Here is a 21,433-nt window from a genome sequence, read left to right as displayed (position 1 = left end):
TGTATAACAGATCAATTAAATACTATATTAAACAATTAGTTAGGATCCACTTCCGTTTTCACGACTTACACGCTTTTTCAGTTGCTGGCACGATTTAAAAATAGTAATTAGGTACTTAGCATAAAAATTCAACATTATAAACATCTTCCTAGGATCGTCCAACATTTTATCCTCGGCCTTCCTCATTCTACTACTATCGTTCTATTCTATCATTTAATGTTGGACTTTAAGAAGCACGCTTCTCTGTCCACTATGTAGGTTGTATTTGTTGTACCTACTTAACTAATCTTTGATTTGATATCTTATATTATTTGATGTTGCTATCATTGTAAGTTGTGGTTACCTATAAGTTGATGGTCACCTGACCTGAAACATCTATTGTTAATGCTATTAATTAAAGTGTTTTTTTTATGTAATGTGTACCATCTGTTGGTGATCCTTAAATAAATAAATAATTAAAATAAAATAAATAAATAGGTAAGTATACAGGATATGTTACGAGGTGGTATTCAAATCTGTCTTTGTTTATGGTAAAATAAATCTGTATAGTACACACATAGGTGAACATACTATCAGAAAAAACTTTTGCTCTAGCTGTGTACAAAACGGCTGCATTAAAATCATGTCTTTAAGTAGGTAAGTACCTACCTACCTACTACTACATAATTGCCTTCTCCTAATAATTATATAAGTAAAGGTAACCTAAACAACGTTAAACTTTTGAACGGCTAAGCCGATTTTGATAAAGCTAAGAAGATTCGGGGTAGCATTATATATGACTTGATATTGTTGATAATATGACAGGAAAAAACCAAATTGAAAATCAGTTCAGCCGTTTGGAAGCTACGCTGCTACAGACACACAGACACGTTAAACTTATAACACCTCTACTTTTCAGGTTAAAAAAGCACACGATTGATATGACATGACCAATAGATCAATCAAGTTTTTATGGAGATTGGGGAAGATTTTTTTTCGTAGCGTACCTAGTTAATGTAGAAACAATAACTAACACACGACACGAGCCTAAATTTGGCTTGCATTAGTTACCTAGTCTTTACTAACACCCTATTTACCGTAGACGTAGATGATATAAGGCCATCCCCTGCCACTTTTTTGAGTTATGCTTACAGAAAAGGTATGACTGATGGATAAATCTTGCCTCCACGAGATCATTAATATTATTTATCATTTATACCGTCATACCCGAATGTCCCAGTTTTAGAATCTAAGACTCCGCTAGGATACCAATCGATATAACACCCCTTTTTAACGTCGCGGTTAGAAGACCATAGTTATTTAGGTAAATACTTACTTATAGGTGGGTGGGTAAGGATATATAGTGCTAGACCTAAGAGTTAGGTACCTACTTAAGAGACAGTATGAGGAAGGATGAGGAAAGTTGAGGAAGAAGCACTGTGGGCCACCTTAGGAGTGGCAGATTAATAGGTAATGATGATTGACGATAGTGACGAAAAACCTAGGTTAAACCTATATTAACTACGTACCATAATGTTAATTAGTTTATTCCCAATTAATTAGTTAAGTACTTACTTACTTACCTATTTTACCTTAAACAGTACCTAGGTACTTATACTATAATAAGGAATAACATAAGGGATAAGGGCAACCGCACTACAACAAACGTAAACCAAAGCAAACAACTTAAAAACCCACAGACAAGCATCCCTGAAGTGAATAAATAATGGCGTAATGCAATTTACGACACGTGTGCGCCTGAAAGCGCGCGGCCTTGGCTATCATTATATCTTTAATCATTATTATGTAACCAGCGCGTCATAGCTACGTTCAATGAAACACCTATACATAAAATATTAGCCCAACAACTTTGCTAAACTTCCCAACTAAAACAGTTATGTAAACCTGTCTTTTGTTCTCTTCTAACCTCAAAAATGTAGTCTGAAAAGCATATTGTGTGATTGAGCGCTCGAGACAGCAAAGTTGAGTTGAATTAACCCAGTGGTTCGAGTCAAAAATAATGTCGAGAGAGGCCCAGTGTTGTGAGCGGATGCTCTATACATACGTAGATAAAACCTTCCGCCGAAAGGGGCGCCCCTGGCGGCGGCTCAACGAAACCCCGTCTTCATGCTGCGTACACCCGTGAGAAAAGCTTTCGGGCGAGCGTCAGGAAATTAATTTATCTATATTTATTTTGATATTAACGCTTACTTACCTTTGTATTTCCGTAAAAAAGAGTAGTCTTTAGTTAATATTACTAAATACGCTGTGTTAAGTTATATAATTCTTTAAAGTAAATAAGATCGTAAAAATGTGTAAGTATGATTTTATTTTAATAGTATGGGCTGCTCCTTCTTAATGTTAAAGGTTCAGTTTTTTTAAATAAGTATTATACCTACTTAATAAGCATAAACTTTAACATACAATCATAACAGTATGTAAAAATTTAAAAAAGTACAAATTAAAAAGTTGTGTTACATTTGCTTACCTAAAAGTTGTTAGGTATTTAATATTAAAATAATCTGAATTAGGTACCTTAAGAATAGGACTGTGAAATAATACCATTTTATATTATTACAAGACTATTTATTCATAATATTTCTACATAGTTTCAATTTTAAAACCCTTTAGAGTAGGCCCATTTTGAGGCGTCATCAACATAATCTCCCTTAATCTCAATAAATCTGGCCAATTCATGGACTCTAGTTTGAATGAATTTATTATTCATTTCCTTCAAATATGCTCTTATTTCATCATTCATAAGCCAAATGTCACCTTCTATTTTCCTTATTAATGTCGATTTCGTTGTCCCCCTATTTATAGTTTTCAAATAAATGGGAAGCATATGATTTTTTGTTCTTGGTATAAAGAATGGTAAATCCTTGGCTTCTTCCTTAGGTGATATCCATCCTGACGGATAGCTTTCTTTGGGCGTAACATCTGGAATAGTTTCAAAAGGCAACAAGCGCTGCACATAATCCCATTCAGCAGGATTCTTCACAATTTCAAAATCATATTGTTCTTTTACTTTTTCAACGAATGGAGAATGTGCATAGTTGGAGTAACTTCTGCGAGATCCTGATAACTGTAACAAAGAATAGTATTACTGTTAATAACTAATAACGTGTTTATAACAATAAATACATTGAATATCTTTAGTTATACAGGAAAAGTTATCACAAATTATAATTAATTGAAATATTTATTTAATTATACCATTATTTCATCTGAGAATTTTATTAAATAAAACATTATGTCAGAGACGGAGTGTTTTCTCAGTTGGGTACACCCTTAGTTCTGTCACATGTTTTGGTAAAAGCGAGATTCAAGTAGGAGCCAGTGTAAAAATAAAGAAATAATTACCGATTGTGATGCAGCAATAAGTTTTACACCAGAATCCGTCGAGTTGTTCAAGATTTGCTTAGTTTTTCCTCCAAAAATTCGCGCAAATGCGCACTGCGAACGCCACACCGCCGCCATTTTGAATAGCGAATAGAGCGAGTTGCTACAAGAGCAATAAGAACTATATTATTCGTTTCGAAGGAAACATGATGGCGGACGACTGCAGACAATTGCGCTTTTGAAAAATCGTTTTGTAAGTTTAATTGCGTGTTTTTATTGAACTTTTTCGCATATTATGGTGCATTGTGTGACAAATTAACTGTATAAAGTGGTTTTTGGAGATTTCGTCGAATATTATGTGAGTATTTTGAGATGACATTCTGTAGGAGCGCCACGGCTCGGGAAATGATTTGGTGCTTTCGTTCGACGCACACGCAAGTGGCCAGCTGGGTAGGTGGCGGCACGAGTCACTCCGCCGAGCTAAGAACAGCATAACATGAGATTTTCATGGTTTTCCGGCGCGATTTTCTAAGTAACTAACGTAGTAAACAAACATTTTCGTTTATAAATACTGTGTCTGCCGTATATCAATAGCCATAAGGACGAAAATAGTGCACTGAAAAGTAAATTAAATATTAATTGCGCGAACATGAAATTCAATGTCTGGCTTTTGTTTACGAGTGGGTTTACAAGTTATTTGTTGGTTTCTACGGTTCAATCCTTAATAAATGACAAGTAATTAAGTTATATTGGTGTTTTATATGTATAAAGCAGCACTTTTATAACTATTTTGAACAGAAATGTTGAAAGTCCTCTGGTGACATTATGATACCACGTAGCCTAATTGTTGACAATTAACTTTAGTGCTAATGATTTTTTATTACATTTCAGTTCGTGTTTGCTGCGATTTAAAGGAGTTTATTAAGAAACAATTGAGGTGTTGAAGAATACTTTCAGTTATTATTAAGAATAAAGAAGGTTTTGGTTGTGACTTTGGACCAAAAGAGAGCTTATTAGACAGTTTAGATCAAGCAAGGAGACCCTGAATGATCACCAGCTTGTGTCTTCAACCTGCATCAGTCGGGACTGTCTGATCCGAGCCGATCATCCGCCGAGTTGCCTCATGTCTGACACACCGGCTTGTCACCTCCTAACATTCCAACATGAAGACTAAACAAGCCAAGGAGGAGTCAGAAAAGAGCATAGAAGATGAACCTGTCTCAGAGCCCAAGAAACGAGGACGGAAGAAGGCATCAGATGTGTCCGAAGACGACAAGAACAAACCAAGCCAAGATGACCCGAAGACCTCCAAAGAACCTAAGAAAACTGTTAACAAAAATAAGGCTGCAATAAAGAAGAAGCCTCTGGGTATAAGAAAGACATTAAGAAGTAAGAAAGTAGTTGTGGTTAAGGAAAAAATTAAGAAAGTTATTAAACAAGGAGCCAAAAGGGGAAGGAAACCTGCAGTTAAACCCGCTCCAGTGCCGCTGGAGGAAGAAGCCGTCCCTCTCATCCCCGCCTCCGAGATCAAGACAGAGCCTGTTGAGGAGCCGGCGTCCAACTCCAGGTCCTCGAGCCCCAAGACTGGCAGCCGCAGGGTGCGGCTCAGCTCCGACATGCTCATGATGAAGTCGGTGCTGGGGGACAGCCTGTCCAGCCTGGTCCACGGCACCCGCACCAGCCCCTACTCCATGAGGTCCGAGCGCAGCAACAGCCCCTCAACTCCAGCTGAAGCCAAGAAACTCAGAACAGTCAAGCCGAGGAAAGCAAAGAATAATCTGCTGAATGAAGTCGTCATGAAGGCTCAGAAGAAGCGACGCCGGCTCATGTCCGAGTCTAAGGCCAGCATCTCTCCTGAGGGGGGCGATGAAAAGAAGCTCAAGCGGGGCCGCTCCTGCTCCCGGGACGGCTCCGAGATCTCCAAGTGCTCCGATGTCACCGAGTCCGACATCAGCCTCAGCGAGACCCTGAGCAATGATGCTGAAAGCAAGGAGCTCAACAAAAAACTAGATAAACCTAAGACTGACCTAGATGTAGATATTGAAAATAATTTACAGATCTCAACTATTGAAAAAGTGCCTTCTCCTATTGTTGACTCGAAAACTGATGAAAAGACAGAGCCAGAGTCCGCTTCCATTTTAAATGTGAAAAACAAAAAGAAAACGAGCTTAAGAAGTACGTCGATGGACTCAGACAACAATAATAGTAACAATAGACTAGTGCTAGACTCTTTAACTAGTTCACTGGACCTCGAGGACAGAACCAGCTTACTGGTGCAGACTGATGACAGACAAGCGCTTGTGAATGAACGGACTAGCATACTGTCTTGTATGTCCAAGACTTTCAACTCTAAAGAGGTTGCAAAGAACATAAGAAAAGCTCGGCGAGGGAAGAGGACAAGCAACGTGTCTCGACTGAGCCTGGGCCTGAGCAAGGCGCCGGCGGCCAGCTCTTGTACCGACGATGCTGAGGAAAAAGCAGAGAGCATAGACTCCTTGTCAAAGGAAATCAATGATCTTATCACAAACCTGGACGAATCGGAGGCGATCGAAAACCCTGACAGTGCCGAGACTTCCGTTGAGAACGTGGCGTTGGCACTCGCAGATCCTATGACGAAGTCTGTGTCTAAGTTCTATGGGCTGTCGAAGCCGCTTGGCGATAATAATATAATTCTGTCAGCACCTGAAACTCCAGTGAAAGAGGCTGAAAAAGGGGCCGTAGCTGAAAGCACGCCGTCCAAAAATGACGACAGTGAGAACATCAGACTGCATTATGACGAGGACTCGACGGAGAAATCAGTGGAAGCCAACAAGCATGAAATAACATACAAGTGCAGCACAGTAGCCAGCATTGACAAGCTCATGGACAGACTGAAAGAGTTCGAGGAATTTGACAAAAAGCGGCAGCGACAGGAGTCTGAGAGCAAACCTAGTGACGACTTCAACAAGCAAGTGATGGTGAGCAGCGACGTCGTACTCATCAACAAGTCAGGCGCCGAGTTCAAACAATTCAAGGACATGCAGTCGGCTAAAACTCCTGAAAAACCTTTTGAAAAGGAAAATGTACTCAGCTGTTTCGAAAATAACTCGGCCATTTCAATAGTAAAGCGCGACCACGCGAGGAAGTCAGTAGACGTCGATCTGCCGAATTCTGTCACTCTGATTAAGCGCAACAGCATTTCCAGGAAGGAATCTACAGGGTCCAACCACTCGCGAGAGTCAGGGGACGCTATCAGCATATTTGAGAAGTCGCTAGGTAGAGACGTGACCCTGACTGAGATAAGGAAGTCAGTAGACAAGACAGCGCCGACAACGCAAGTGGAAATCCACCAGTTTGCGACCCTGCACCCCAACAACCCCAACCAGAGCTTAGTTAATGTTCTAGACTCCAAGCAGATATCCATAGTGCCTTGTGTCATCCCGGAAGTTAAGGAGACAAAACTACCGTCTGTAGAGCCTACATCGCGGAAAAACTCTGAATCTGGCAATGACATTGTCAGTGATAATGCGGTGACTGTAGATAAGATAAAATTGGTGGCTCAAGCAGTGAAATCGCCGTCGATTCTTGCGCCGGCGCCGGTGGCTGTCAAATCACCTGAAGCTGAGCCTATGGACACGGAGCCTATCGTAGCTCCTCCTGTAGATAACACAAACCTGCCTGAAGACAAAACAATCAGCACTGAAGTGACTAAGACGCCGGAAATCAGTAAAATCGCGGAAATAGCTGAAAAGACTGAAGAAATACCGACACTACCCCAAATAGCAGAGAAACCTAAGACTACAGTAGTACCGGAGAAAATCGCTGAAAAACCCAAAAAGGCTGTCGTCACACCTGAAAAAGTACCAGAGAAAGTTACTCCTGAAATACCTGAAACTCCAACTGAAACACCTAAACCTGAAGACACAGCTGAAACAAAACCCAAGACTGACAGTGACAGCAAAATCTCCGAAACAGCCGACGTGGCGAAACCAGGGAAAAGTCCTGAAAAGGTTTCCATCAGAAAATCGCTAGACAACAAACCGGGTCCTAGCAACATAATCGTCGAGACCCCTGAAAGTCAGAAGCGCAAAGAGAATGTTTTACGCACACTAGGCCTACTAACCCACAAGGCGGCCAACGAGGCTAAAATCGAAAAGGCTAAGGAAAAGGAGCGTTTATACGGGATAAACGCGAAGAAGACCAAGGCTGGGGACTACACGGGGACGTTGAAGACTGTGATCAAGCTGAACCGGGGCGACCGGGACAGGAAGAAGTTTAGGAGTTCGCTGAAGATGACGTTCCAGAAGAGCAAGCACCGCGGCCGGCTGATGGACGCGGGCGAGGCGGAGGACGACGCCTACTACACCATCGAGCGCCGCGAGGTGAGATGCTTTTCTTATTGTTTTAACTTATCCCCTTATCCATAAAAAAAAGTTATAGGACGCTTTAACTATTGAACTGTTTTGTCCCTCTCTGTCAAAGAACAAATTGTTCTCGGTCAAAGAGTGATTAGATTAGTTATTAAATCAAGGGGGTTAGTATAGCATGGCTGTTGAGAGAATGCGTTTTTGATATTTGAAATCCCATACATAACCAACATTACTTACTAAACATAAGCGAACGTCAATAACGCATTCTCTCAACAGCCGAAGTATAGGTTTTTTCAGCAAGCTTCGAAGTTTGGAATTGTGGCATAAATAGGAATCTAAGTTTTTCAGGGATGTTGCAATAATTCATTTTTTATTAACACAAAGAGTGAAAGCTTCTAAGTTTTTCACTGGCTTGTAAGCTAAGCTATTATGAATTTGGGGTTTTAAAAATAGGTATATAGGTTGTTTATATAAGTAATTAAATTAACGCTATCCGGTCGTAAATAATGTTAGATACATACCTACTTGCTCTCGCCCGCCCTTAATGGTTTATGTTCGAATCCATAACATGTAGGTCAGTGGTTTAACTTTAACCTTTGGATAAAAGCTTGTAGTCAGAAAATAACACTGAAAGCTACTAATGTAAAATGACACAGACTAGCAGGGCAGCAGTTAAAATGAATACTTACATAAATGCATCATATTAATAGCAATGTGTTTCGTTGTTTACAGGGTGCTGCAACTTCAACCGATGGTGGGCACAGAAAAACACATTACAGTAACCGGTTTAACAACCATGGTGTGTGGTATTTTATACTCACCCTGTAGATAGAAGCATGATCTAACTCTTTCCAACACTAATCTGTCTTGCACATAATTTATACTTCTATATATCTATTGCACTTTTTGCATGTACTTACATAAAACAAGCATGTTATAAATCTTCTAAATTCTAATAAACCAAATGCTAGCAAAAATATTTATATGATATTTGTTTCGCTCCTTTGTCTTGGCATTCTATCTCATTCTAATATATTATTTTTATAATGTAGCATGATACGTGAAATGCTAAACTGAGCAGCATAAATGATACAATTACAGCCCCACCTGTATTTACAAGTCGGCAAACACAGAATTTTCACGAGTAATAACTTTTATGAATTATTTATACATTCAATACTTTTCAGTTTATTCTCTTATTGAATTATAAAATTTCTATTTCCTATACTTTTTACTTTGCAAGGATAAGTTATAGCTATTTCGAATGAGATTTCTAGTGTTAAATTCACTGGAAAAAAGACACGCACATTCACGAAATTAGTAAAATAAAGATAAAAAACAAATGTATCGAAACAGAAGCTTAAAGCTAATTTTAAACATCTGTAGTAACATTCAAAACATAATGTCTATATATTAATATCAATCCACAAAAACTACACATCACCAACCATAACCCCAACCTCAAAACTCCCAATTAAAACCAACCGAACCTTCTAGACCAAGAGACGGCAGTGGAGGCGGTAGTAGAGCCAGCCAAGGAGACCCTGAACCTGGTGATTCCTGAGAAGGCATCCTCATTCTCCATTCACCCCGGCCGCTTGTGTCAGGACCAGTGTTTCTACTGCGGCGGCAAGTTTGGCCTGTTCGACACGCCGTGTCATATAGCGCAAATGAAGAGCTCAGAGAGGCAACGGAAGGTGCTGGATAGTGAGTATTGTTTTATTGTGTTATTACGTTATTAGTGATGTAGGGGTAGTATACTACCCTATGGTTGATTTGTGTAAGAGTGATTGTTACTATGTTTCGTCAAAATCGGTTGTGGGGTTTAATAGTTCTGTTTGGAGATTTTAAATTTGTTATGTATTTTTATTAAGTTTAGGTTACTGTAATAAGTTATGTGTCAATGTTAATGGGTTTTGTGTGTGTAATGGTGAGATGCCGCTTTTTTCATATTCCTCAACAATGACATAGAGCTAACATAAGGGATTTCCAATGGTTTTTCCGGCATTTTCCAGCAGACCTGCCTAGCATAAAGTTTGATGATATTCTTATCATGGCTACCTGTTTCTAATACATTTTGCGGCTTTCAAAGAAGGGTGTGACATGAAATCTTCCACCTACGTTCCATGCCTCCTTTTACCAATTTCAATATACCTGGTCCATTATTCAATAACCATGATTGACGACATCTAGTTTTCTCATCTCGTGTATCTGCCCTTTAGTGCCCATTTCGCCAAAGTGGGTTAGAGCATAACCAGGGATTAATGCTTGACTTTTGACACATCTGTCAAGATTTTAATATGGAGATGACGTATAATTGATCAACCTTTCCCTGCTTACGATCTAACCGACTATGGAGAAATTGGAGCTTAATCTGCTTATGCTTATTTAAAACCTCAACCTCCTTACAGACGAAGAGAAGCTGACCATAGACAGCTGTCTGTGCGACGCGTGCTACAGACACGTGGACCGGCGAGCCAACTGCCCCTCGTACCGGAAGCGCCCGTTCAAGATGCCGCCAGAGCACCCCGCCACGAGTGACAAGTGAGTGGCAACCTACTTTGTGTTTGTGCGTATGTGTAGGTGGTTGTTGCGGTGTTGAGGGACAACGGGTGGAGCGATTTGGACGAAATTTGGAAAGCAGGAAGATGACACTCTGCATTCTAACATTTATCTATAGGATACTTGTTATCCCGGAACTCCCACAAGATAACGGCTCAACAGATTTTCATTTAATTATTTGCAATGTATAAATCTAGAAGCTACAAATATGGCGAAATTAACACATAGTGTAGTTTTTATCTCGGAATTCCCGTGGAAAAAGCTACAACCAGTGGAGTAAATACTGGTGAGAAGCTCTATTTATACTTATATTAATTTAATTACATATTATATTAATACTACTATTATTACTCTCACGGAAAAGCAACTTTTTCAGCTTTCGATAAAAATTTAAATTAACTTCCCCTCTCTCCTCCCCTAGGCCACCACAACCCCCCTCCACCTCCCCCCCTCTAGAAGAAGAGAGCGAGGAGGAGCCGCCGGCCACGTCGGGCCGAGCCGCCGTGTGCCACACCACCGGCTGTGCCGCCCCGGCAGCCCGGGCCATACGGAGGAAGTGGCTCATCAAGATGAGGGATGGGGTTAATCGGCTGGTGAGTTGGTTTTTATTTGTATGTTGTTTCGGTGTCACTGCTGGAAAAGGTTACTTAATCCATACGTGTCTGCTATATAAGTTGTGGATGTAGAAATCAAAAGTGTTGATGATCAAAGGTGATTTACAAGTTAGACTAAAGTGAATTAAATGTGATTTACAAGTTAGTCTTAGATTATGTATACTTACGTAAATGTAACTGGTATACTTCATTGTTTTATTCATCATCATCATAAACGCTCATGTCTAGTACTAAAATGTAACCCCGTTATATGAATCGCTGTATGGAACTGGCGGATTACGCTTTAAAAATCCTTCTTTCTATATAGGCCTTTATGTAACAGGGATCGTGTTTCCGTACCACAAAAAACCCTAAATCTGTTTCATTAATATCACTGATAGCCTCTAACATTTCTCTACTTACTCTCTCCCTAACAGTTGAAGCTAGAAGGCGACTACCCCGGCCTACACACGATTCCGCTCTGCACCGCGCACCACGCCGCCCTCGCCCCGCTCATGTCGTGTGCGCTGTGTCGACACAGACACACCAAGCTGCACACACTGCACATCGTGAGCCAGGTCAGTGTGTATACCTGCACACTATGTGAACAGATTTTCCTAAGTTTTAATCTGAAGTGGGTCAACAGAATGTCAATACCTTCCTTGGTTGGTTTAGAGTTTAGACTCTTTGGAGGCAAAATGAAGGGCTTTTATTTATCCTTTCGGCAAGTTATATCGATGATAACTACAGTCCAACCAGTCCAACTATAAAGTCATGACAATAAAGAGTTTGAGAGATCTTGCAAATACTTTTTATCATTATCAGTTATTTACTTACATTAACATACATATTAAAAGAAAAATACCATTTGCGTATGGATTTTTAACGGATTTGTCCTTTAATAAATATAATACATAGATTAAATACAGTCTGTAACAATTAGTTAGAATCCACTTCCGTTTTCAGAACTTTATAGTTTTACTGTATACTTGCACCCCATCACTACACATCGTGAGCCAGGTTAGTTGTATAAAGCTACACACCATGTGCTATCGTTATGAACAAATTTTCATAAATTTTACTCTGAAGGGGGCTACTCAAGCTCAAAACGGAATGTCAATACTCCTTGGTTGTGTTAGGCTCTTTGGAGGCACCCTGGAGATTCAAGAGCTTTTATTTAGTCGTTAAAGCGTCGTATGCAAACGGTATTTTATATCAACAGCCCGAGCCCTCTATAACCAACTGTTGAATGAAGTAACATAAACTGAAAAAACCTCTTTGGTGCTCTTTACACTAATTAACTTTGCCTATCAGAAACTAAATCTTTCTCTTGCTTAGCAACTTTTACTACTACTTTTGAAAATTCGTAAAAGAAACTGTTCTGCATATTAAAAACTCCGTCGAATTTTGAAAAGTTGTTTAGAATGACACCTTGTGCACCCCCTTTCGGCATACCATTTTTGACACATTCTTTACCAAACCTTCTTCTCCCCAGGGCTACCTGGAGTTGAACCCGCTACTCCGCGAGGCGGGAATCCCCGTCGAGTTCACGGAGCGCCCGGCGCTGTGCAAGCCCTGCCGCTACTACTGCCTCATCATACAAAGGAGTGGACATAAGAATGATAGCGAAGCCAAGAACTATAGACGACGGTAAGGGATTTATGAAATAAAATTTATATTTTATACCAGGGTCTGGGAAAAAGGAAGGCGTTGGGGTGTGGCTACATCCAACATTATTATTTATAGGATAGTTTTTGAGTTTAAAGGTTTCATATACATACGTGATGGTAGGGTTGAAAGGTTTCAAATTGTATTGTATTGTTTTTCTGTAGCTCTATTTACAAGCAAGCTTTACTTTTTTCATATTCATGTTATAAAATAACTTGTCTATTTAGCCACACTGCTAGCTTAATAGTTTTCTTGTTTGTACCCACTCATTTTCGTATAGATAACCAAAAGCATGTTAATAAATCGGTTTTTCATTTTGCAGACTTCTACAAATATACAACGTGGAGGTGCCTCCGGAGTCGGAGAACGACGCGGAGGCCGAGCAGAGCGCGACCCAGGAGACGGAGCTCAACACCAGCGGCAAGCAGAAGAAGAAGAAGACCAAGAACAAGCAGAGGAAGTCCACGGAACCCGAGAAACTCGGGGAGAGCGGAGAGAGCAACGAGAGAACCTCCGAAAGCTCTCACGACACAGATAAAGTGAAGGATGAGAGCAATGATAGCACCCAGCAGCCTAAACCCACCCCAGCCGTAGAAGACGACATAGAAAACCTCATATCAACCAACAAAATACTCGTTCCTAACGCAGCCAAGTCAAGCGAGCCAACGTCTGACGGATCAGAGAACGAAAACCAAATGGAAGTCGACACGCCGCACTTAGCCGTTGACAAACAAACAGAGCTGCAGTACTTGCTACAGAAGCAGAATAACCCGGCACAGTTCCTACAGAAACCCTCCGCCAACCTCACACAGAAACAGAGGATAGGTAAGGGAGTCGTCGGCATTCAGAAGCCAGGACAACAGCACAGGATACACGAGAAAAATGCCAAGAGGATACAGAAGCTAGGCCTCGCCATGGCCCAGCAAGAAAAGTCGAAGAAAGAGGATGGGGAAATCAGTGACCCGGACAAATCTCAAGATGGGCTCACTGTTATGAAGAATATAAACCTCAATGACGAATGCACAATAGAAAGCATTCCTAACAAGAGGCCAGCGGATATAACCACACTGAAAAACAAATGGCAAATGTCTGAAAGCTTCACTCAAGTGCAGAAGAACCTCAGTCAGCTGTCCAAAAAGCTGACTGTCGAGAAGACAACAAAGAAAATCAGTGATATGAAATACTCAAACCCAGTGAAGCGACTGGAGACCAACCCGTCCATATCTGTGCGAGAATTATTCCCAGGTGAGGAAGAAATGAACTTACAGTGCAATGTTGAATTCAATAATGTCAAAGGCGTGACTCCCGAAGGCTGGGAAAAGTGCAACTCCACCATTCAATACGACGTGGAGACTAAGAAACTTTGGACCGAACTGCAGAGGCCTTACGGCAATCAGTCCAGCTTTCTGCGACATCTAGTTCTGCTAGAAAAGTACTTCCGGTCAGGAGACCTAGTGCTATCGCAGAACGCGTCGCCTAACGCCGCTAACTACAGCGATTCAGTACAAAGCAGGCTTCGGGCGTACGACAATGTAGTCACAGATGCGCCGCGCCGCTCGGAACCGTCTATAAGCCTCATAGAGTTCCGTAAACAAAAGCCAGCAGTCAACGGGAAAAGTCTGCTAAAGACCAACCAAGACAAAGAACCTAAGAAGCAGTTTATGCCCCCGCCTATGGTTAAACCAAAGCCTAAAGAGAAAAAGTCTAAGCAACTGCCTCCAGAGTTGATAGCGATTAACACCCCTAACTCTCAAGGCAGGAAGGCTATTCAAAACGTGCTTCATAATATTCAGCAGTTGGTAAAAGGCGTTTCAGCGTCAGATCCTACCGAGGTTGCGGCGGCGCCATTACCCGCTATTCCTATAGCTAAGCCTATGCCTGATTTACCTAAAATAGACCCCCCTAAGGTTGACACTCCAGTGGAGAAGAAGAAGGAATCGTCCAAGAGTGATGCTCCCAAGAGCGACACTCCCAAGAAGCAGAAGACTACGAGCAAGCCGTGGCGGCCGACGCTCATGCCTATTACTCCGGTGAGTTAAATGTTTATTTTTAGTAAGATAACCTTTATCATTGGGAATTGGGGTCTGTGATAGATTTATTAATTTTGCGTCCATATTGTGAATTTCTACGAATCGGATTTATATTTTAGGAAAAGTGTAATCGTTATGACGTTTTCCACATACTATCTTGAATTCGTGAAAAGCTTAAAAAATCCCTTAATTTCCACGCACATAACATAAATTAATCCTTAATCTTATTAACATGAGCACTTTTCCTCAATTCCAGGCAAACTTAGCCAAGATAGCGCGGGAGCCGCCGCAAACCGCCGTGGACGGACGCAGCCTGCCCAGCCTTGTGCAGGTCATGTCCTCCGGAGTGCGCTACCACATCACCCTCCAAGACTACAACAAGATGTGCATCATGAGGAGAGAGAAACTACAGCAGTTACAAGACGGGGACCCGAAAGCTAAACGACCTTCGACTGACTCTGAGACGCTGATCACAGAAATACACCCCTCGACTATATTGGGCAACGGGGGCACCATGACCCAGTGCATAGAGAAGGACGATAAGGCGAAAGAGTTGAGTGATTTGGGGAATGCTGCGACGATTTTGAAGAATGTCGGCCTGAAGAATATTACTATAGCGCCGATTCCGGCTAAGACAGCGACAGTGACGTCACAAACGCTGCCTGTGCCCACTGTGTCGTCCCCATCGCTTCTAGTGACCACCACACCGATCAAGATACCCCAACTGGGGTCATCGGTCTCCATCACTAGTGAAACAGTGCTTACACCGACACTGCCCATGTCTATACCCTCCACCTCAATGTCAGCGGCCATGATCATGCCGAAGATCCCCAAGTCTCTGACAGTGATCCCTCAGACGGTGCTGGTGCCTCAAGTTCCTGTCATGCAGCAGGACGGCAGCTTGCCATAACGAAACGTTTACTTTGTCGTCGTGTAGCGATGACCCAGAGACCAAAAAGAGAGTGTCTGATGATCAGACGCTCGGGACAAAGTGAGTGTTAGTGTTGACACTACGGAGAACTGTGTTTAGTGATACGGTGTGCAGTTTGCATATCTCGGTGTGGTAGATGTAACTACATATCGTGTAAGTGTAGTGTAGAGAGAACTCGTTTAGAAAAGCCTATTTTCGTATCGCTTTATAATAAATTGCCTCAAGTGTCGTGACGGAACTCGGGCGACGAGTGAGTGAGGTGAAATGCAATATGTTAAGTGAGATTGTACCGTTCAGCCTTAATATTGATTATATACTGTGTATATACTAGTGTAGGACCGTGCGGTGGCGCTGTGAACATACGTGACAAGGATTGTGTTTAAATATATTACTCTGAAAACTTAGATTTATTTTTTATTTATTTGTGCAAATGATACGCTGGCTTATTCATTCGCTTCACGTTAGGGGTATTCGGCTATAACTTAAAAGACATTCATTATGTATATCATCATCATTTAATTTAAAATTATAATATTATGTAACTTATAGAATACAATCTGAAAAGATTACGTACGCTAAATCCGAAATGGCATTATCATATTCAAAATTCTCTAGTCAGAATTTCAAGTGCATTTATATTTATATAAATATCGCGTCATTAAAATCCGCCAATCGTATCATTTGTGTGAACTTCACTGTTATGTATAGAATAGTGTAATTAATTATGTAATGTTAGTTTTGAATATCCACACACGTGTAAACGTCCGCGTAAGAAACATTATGTCATACTCTAAACTAATTCTCATTTTAAAATATAATTTAAACAAAAAAGTGTCACAATATTGGCAACATTTCATTCATCTTAAATTATAATTAGTTTTAACAAATCTCTTTGGTCCTTGCTTTACCTATGATATTTTAGTATCGACATACAATATCAATATTTAGTGATAGCTCACAATGTAATATTTAAGTAAATTTTGTGTGAAATAAATATTTAAAGTATCAAGTAATAACAGTATACATAAAGGTGATTGTGCTGTGCCTGAGTGACAGAAAAATATGTAACTTGTAATATAATCAAACATATACAGGAGTACCTTAAATTAATTTTAATCATAGACAAAAAAATATCCTTCCATGATAATATCAGAAATTATGGATTGGTATTTTTTTATCAAGTTGGTGCAGGAGCTATGCTGCGTACATGATGATATAAAGTTCCCCTGTGTATCTGAATAGTAATCTAAAATAAGCGACTTAATAGTAAAGATTGTAATTGTAACATGCCATGTACATAATATATCAGTGAATTTGACTACAACATACATTGGAGAGTTTCAATTTTATATTTCTTAACGCTCATGTTGAACTTGTAATAAACTGTTATATATCTATTGTTGAAAATATAGTATTTTATTTGGTCCAATGATATATAGAAAAGGTCCAAATGTTAAAATTAAAAATACACATTGTACAGTCTATGAGGTTTTGTTAAGGCGATGTGCTCTCGAGTTCCTAATGGATTCCAATAATGTTGAATTTATTATTTTTGAATGATCTGAGACACATGAAGTACACACAGCCTAATAAATAAAATGAGATGATATTGCCTTAACAACTATAATCTTTTTGAATGTTATGATACTGTGCTAGTATTTTAGTGTTTTGGAAGTAACATCATGATTAAACATTTGTTTTTTTTTGCGTAGGATTTTGGTTAATAATATGATGATTTTGTACCGCAGTCGTTATAGCTTTTGCTCGCGAGGTGACAGTGTAATGAACAAAATGTATGCTCCATAGACCGGATGTTAATTTCTTCCAAAGATACGTTAGTTTTACAATAATTATGATTATTTTTAGTTTAATTTACAGGTACTGCGAATGGTGTGTACCGAAGGAATGAATTTGTCTATTAAACATATCCTTATCTCATGACTTGGCTGTTTAATTGTTTGGACCAGGCCGCCGCGTCTATGGTCGCCAGTACATGTCCGCTGGCCGCTAAGTGCGTAGGGGCTATAGCGATTGCCATATAAAGTCCAGAATTCACTGGCCGCCGCGGCCAGGTCGCGGCGACCATGGTCGCCAGTGCGTAGGAGCTCTAAATAATCTACTTTTCCTGCTTCTTTTTGTTGTGTTTGGCGACGCCCTTGGTTCTCTTCCACTTCATGCGCCGGTTTTGAAACCACACTTTAACCTGTAATATAGAAAGAAGTACTTACATTAAATACATAATAATATTATACATAGTTGCAATGAATATATGAAATTATTTTTCTAGATAGTGACTGTTAAGGGAGCCACAAGCCCACAAACAGGATGTAGGTATTTAGTACTTTTTCTATTCACATAGACCAAATAGTTGGGTTTACTTCGATGGCGCTAATCGAAATTTTCTTTAACATCGCATTTACCATTTACTAATTATTACGTCCTCCTCATAGTAATCTTATAAGGACAACCTCAGTACCTCTGCGAAGGATGTGGCTACGGATCTCGCAAAACCTAATTTAGTTTCAGCTGAAGCGAGGTTCGCAGGCGATACGTGGTTACTTCATAACTTCTCACAGATATGTGTATGAAGACTTAGCGTAAGGACAGGGCCAACCGCTCAAGAAATGGCTCCCTCGCGTTGGGCCCAAAAGCTCATATAGATAGCAATCATTTTTTTTTTAATTGGGGCTATCGTTCGGGTGGCATTTCCTTTAGTTAAACAAAAATTTCTGACGGGCGCATCCGTTCATTTGAAATCAGTTGTATTAAGTCACTACGTATTGCGATTTGCCTGCCTATGTCCACCACTTGGTCATGATTTACTCGACATCCCAGTGCCCACCTGTCTCTCAGTAAGCTGCAAGGCGACGGCGATCTCGTACCGCCGCAGCCGCGTGAGGTAGTTGGCGCGACAGAACTCTGCCTCGAGACTGCGGATCTGGGCCTTCGTGAACGCGGTCCGTTCCTTGCGAGGGCTGGGACACGCGGCGGCGGTGTCTGAAGCATAGAATAATAGCTAGTAACAGTAAAGCAAGTTCTTTATTTAAATAGAGTAATCATGACGGACTTATTTATTTTTACTCTATTTAAATAAAGAACTTGCTCTACTTAAATAAAGAAGTTACTATAGTTATTAAACAGTAAAGCAAGTTATTTATTTAAATAGAGTAAAAATAAATAAATAAGTCCGTCATTAAGATTGGAAATCACTTAAATATTTCCGTCAATATTTAAGTGATTTCCGTTTTCGTAGTTACCTAATACCAGCCTACTACCTAAAAAAAATGATTTATTATAGACTGTAAATATGAATAAATCAATTTTGTTAAGAGCTACTCCGATTACGATTATACATTTTATTATATTGCTTCTATCTTCTATTGAGTATTGGTTGCTGATCTGACATTTTCCGGTTAAATTCTGAATATCGGAAACGGATATGCATTGGCATTACGATCGATTTCAATGGGCAGTGTTGCCATTTCTAATAAAACGTAGTGTTTTATTTTCTCTTGATTTTGTTTTTGGTTTTTTCATTTAAATTTTATTTTACCCACCAAGCTACAAGCTTTGCATAGAGAAATAATAAATACTTATGTGTAAATAATGTAAGATGTGAAGTTTTGTGAACCTGAACTAAAAGCATTTGAAAGGATAATCATTATTATAGTACAGTTTCATAGCTAGCTAGATCTTGAAAGTTTTTAACAGGGAAGGAACACGCCAAGAATCTTAATGCACAGAGTACATTAATTATTCTGAGAATAGAGCTATCAGTCACACGATGATATCAGCGCCAGCTGTAGATGTGCCCAGGAACTAAATTTCATATATGTATATATAGCACTAATGGTAATACATAGGTATTTTGATTTATTTCTAGCTATTTGTATCTATTAAATACCTACGTGAATAAAATAACGGGGATAAATTAATACATCAGGATAAGGTTTTCGACATTTATTTCTTTTTTTATAATACTCCACACATAACATTCCACCAATAGCATTGGTCCATTTTCCGAATCTTCCAGCATCCTTATCAGGATTGGGGAACCTATGTAAGGTACTGGTGGTTTCACCTGCAATAAAAACATTTATATTTAACCAGCATGACGGAGAGCCGTGGTGGCGTAATGGATAAGGCCTCGTCCTCTCAATCGAGAGGCTGTGGGTTCAAATCCTGGCCTGTACCAATGATATGGAGTTCATAGTTTAATGCCGCGCGGGATACTGGTTTCTACTCTTGGTTTCGCTTGAGCGTCGATAAACTACGAACGCGATCCATTACGGTATCGCCGAGTTGCTATGAATACGGTATCAGGTCCATTCTTTTGGCAACCGAGTTGTACATAGCTTGATAAGCCGCCACTAAGCACCAATCCTTCAGCTAGATTACATCAAACTTAATTTTACGACGGTAGACACAACACTCGTCCAAAGTCGGAACATTAATTTGTGAATATAGGTACTTACGTTTTTCATTCTGGTCACAACCAGGAATAAAACACTTATGTTTCGACGCCATAGTACAAAATCCAAATCAAAAGGCAAATCAAGGTCAATTATAGTACTCGCAAAGGTCAGAAGGTGAGGAGGCAAATCAGAGTCCACGAAAAAGCTAGAGTTGTCGATAAAATCACAAAAATCCGAAAAAGTTATTTGTATTATGGCGGCCGTAATAACAAATAACGTTCCGTATTATGCACACATTGCGTGAATATATCGACTGTAGCAATTAACAATGTCGTAACTGACTTTTGGGCATTTTTCAGTTTATTGCACTAGAAGGTCATAATATCAACAAGGAAGGTGTTAGGAAAGTTTCAGCTCTTAATTATGAATATTTTCCGATTTTTCTTGTGGAAAAAAGTCGGATCTGTTCATAGCGACCGCTTAACAATGTCGGTAAGTATGTTGCGACACTGTTCCCGGGGCGGGCGAGCGGAGTGGCCGGTCGTATCTACCACTTCCCGCCATGTTAGCGGGAGGAGCCCAAGTTGCGTGATACAATTTTATTATGTGGTCTTTAAGACCAATTAATTTATAAAAATATTGAAACAATAATATCTCGTTCTAAATAAAGGAAGACTTAGTGTATCAAGGAACGGGTAAAGATCTCAAGACAATTTATGACAGAAATTGAACACTTGTGTACAAACATGTTCCATTAAAAAGGATGCAATTAAACAAATATATATTTTATAGTATCTCACATTAACATGCTTGCTTAATACAATATATTTATATTTTTATTTAATATTTTATTAAAATTTTCGAATGGAAGTTGTATTAACAGTACTGAACAGGTAACATTGTAGCAAATGGCACATCCAACAGTATTAACGGCGCATCATTTTTATTTTGAGTCGGATGTACCACATCCCACATTGTTACTTGCTTGCGTTTCAGGTACTACTGTTGTATATGGTATTACCTACTTTATTATTTGTTCTTCTTTCCCTTGTGATTGTCGGATATGGAAGAACCAACCTTGTTATTTGTACATAATGTTAAAAAATTGAGTTGGATGTGTTACAATGTAACATTATTTTCTGTAAACGTTGTAAAATCTCGACCGGCCCTCTATAAAAGTTAGAGCCCAGCCTTACTAGAACCTCATTGACCGCGTTATCAGCAACGTGTCCAAGCTGTAAGTAGGTATTGAAATGTATGGTACCTAACTCACTAGGCGACGGTGTGGCATCGTCGCTAATACCATACATTTCCATATTAACTGCTTGGATACGCAGTTGCTGATGTGACCATGGCCTAGTGAGGAAGGCCTCTTACTGTTAAGATATTAAGGGCTGATTAAAAAAAAAAACAGTTAAAAGTTCTGGCATCTGCAAAAATATTTACTTTAATTTAACACTCACATCTTTCGATATCCTATACATAAAATTCCAGAGTAGACAAACTTTTTCAGTTGGACTGAAGGACCACGTGGTTTAGGATTTCAGGAGCATTGCTTTTACAT

At 39.8% G+C, this 21,433-nt stretch overlaps 2 protein-coding genes across 2 annotated transcripts; one reads left to right on the top strand and one right to left on the bottom strand.

The window, feature by feature from the left end:
- Nucleotides 1-2,550: 2,550 nt before the first annotated feature.
- Nucleotides 2,551-3,504, bottom strand: LOC105388074 (probable 39S ribosomal protein L49, mitochondrial). Its single transcript, XM_011558915.3, has 2 exons — nt 3,343-3,504; nt 2,551-3,064 (listed from the first exon to the last, which is right to left on the bottom strand). Exons 1-2 carry the CDS (start codon nt 3,457-3,459, stop codon nt 2,597-2,599), a joined length of 585 nt encoding a protein of 194 aa, XP_011557217.3. The 5' UTR covers nt 3,460-3,504; the 3' UTR covers nt 2,551-2,596.
- Nucleotides 3,505-3,513: 9 nt separating this feature from the next.
- On the top strand, nt 3,514-17,395 carry LOC105395420. Its single transcript, XM_048627159.1, has 10 exons — nt 3,514-3,679; nt 4,213-7,682; nt 8,403-8,469; nt 9,168-9,377; nt 10,082-10,204; nt 10,623-10,825; nt 11,263-11,403; nt 12,321-12,475; nt 12,816-14,523; nt 14,780-17,395. Exons 2-10 carry the CDS (start codon nt 4,485-4,487, stop codon nt 15,431-15,433), a joined length of 6,459 nt encoding a protein of 2,152 aa, XP_048483116.1. The 5' UTR covers nt 3,514-3,679; nt 4,213-4,484; the 3' UTR covers nt 15,434-17,395.
- The last annotated feature ends 4,038 nt before the right edge of the window (nt 17,396-21,433 follow it).

The sequence above is a fragment of the Plutella xylostella genome, chromosome 18 (genome assembly GCF_932276165.1).
Source record: "Plutella xylostella chromosome 18, ilPluXylo3.1, whole genome shotgun sequence".
In the NCBI taxonomy this organism is placed as follows: domain Eukaryota; kingdom Metazoa; phylum Arthropoda; class Insecta; order Lepidoptera; family Plutellidae; genus Plutella; species Plutella xylostella.
The sequence above is the reverse complement of the archived record's forward strand: the minus strand, read 5'-3'. Positions and strand labels throughout refer to the sequence as shown.

Excerpts from the sequence above, each read along its gene's own strand:
- LOC105388074 (XM_011558915.3), bottom strand. The coding sequence starts at position 3,459 with ATGGCGGCGGTGTGGCGTTCGCAGTGCGCATTTGCGCGAATTTTTGGA. Across the intron at positions 3,065-3,342 it reads TTATTGCTGCATCACAATCG|TTATCAGGATCTCGCAGAAG; the intron begins GTAATTATTTCT and ends TCTTTGTTACAG.
- LOC105395420 (XM_048627159.1), top strand. The coding sequence starts at position 4,485 with ATGAAGACTAAACAAGCCAAGGAGGAGTCAGAAAAGAGCATAGAAGAT. Across the intron at positions 9,378-10,081 it reads GCAACGGAAGGTGCTGGATA|ACGAAGAGAAGCTGACCATA; the intron begins GTGAGTATTGTT and ends ACCTCCTTACAG. Across the intron at positions 12,476-12,815 it reads GCCAAGAACTATAGACGACG|ACTTCTACAAATATACAACG; the intron begins GTAAGGGATTTA and ends TTCATTTTGCAG.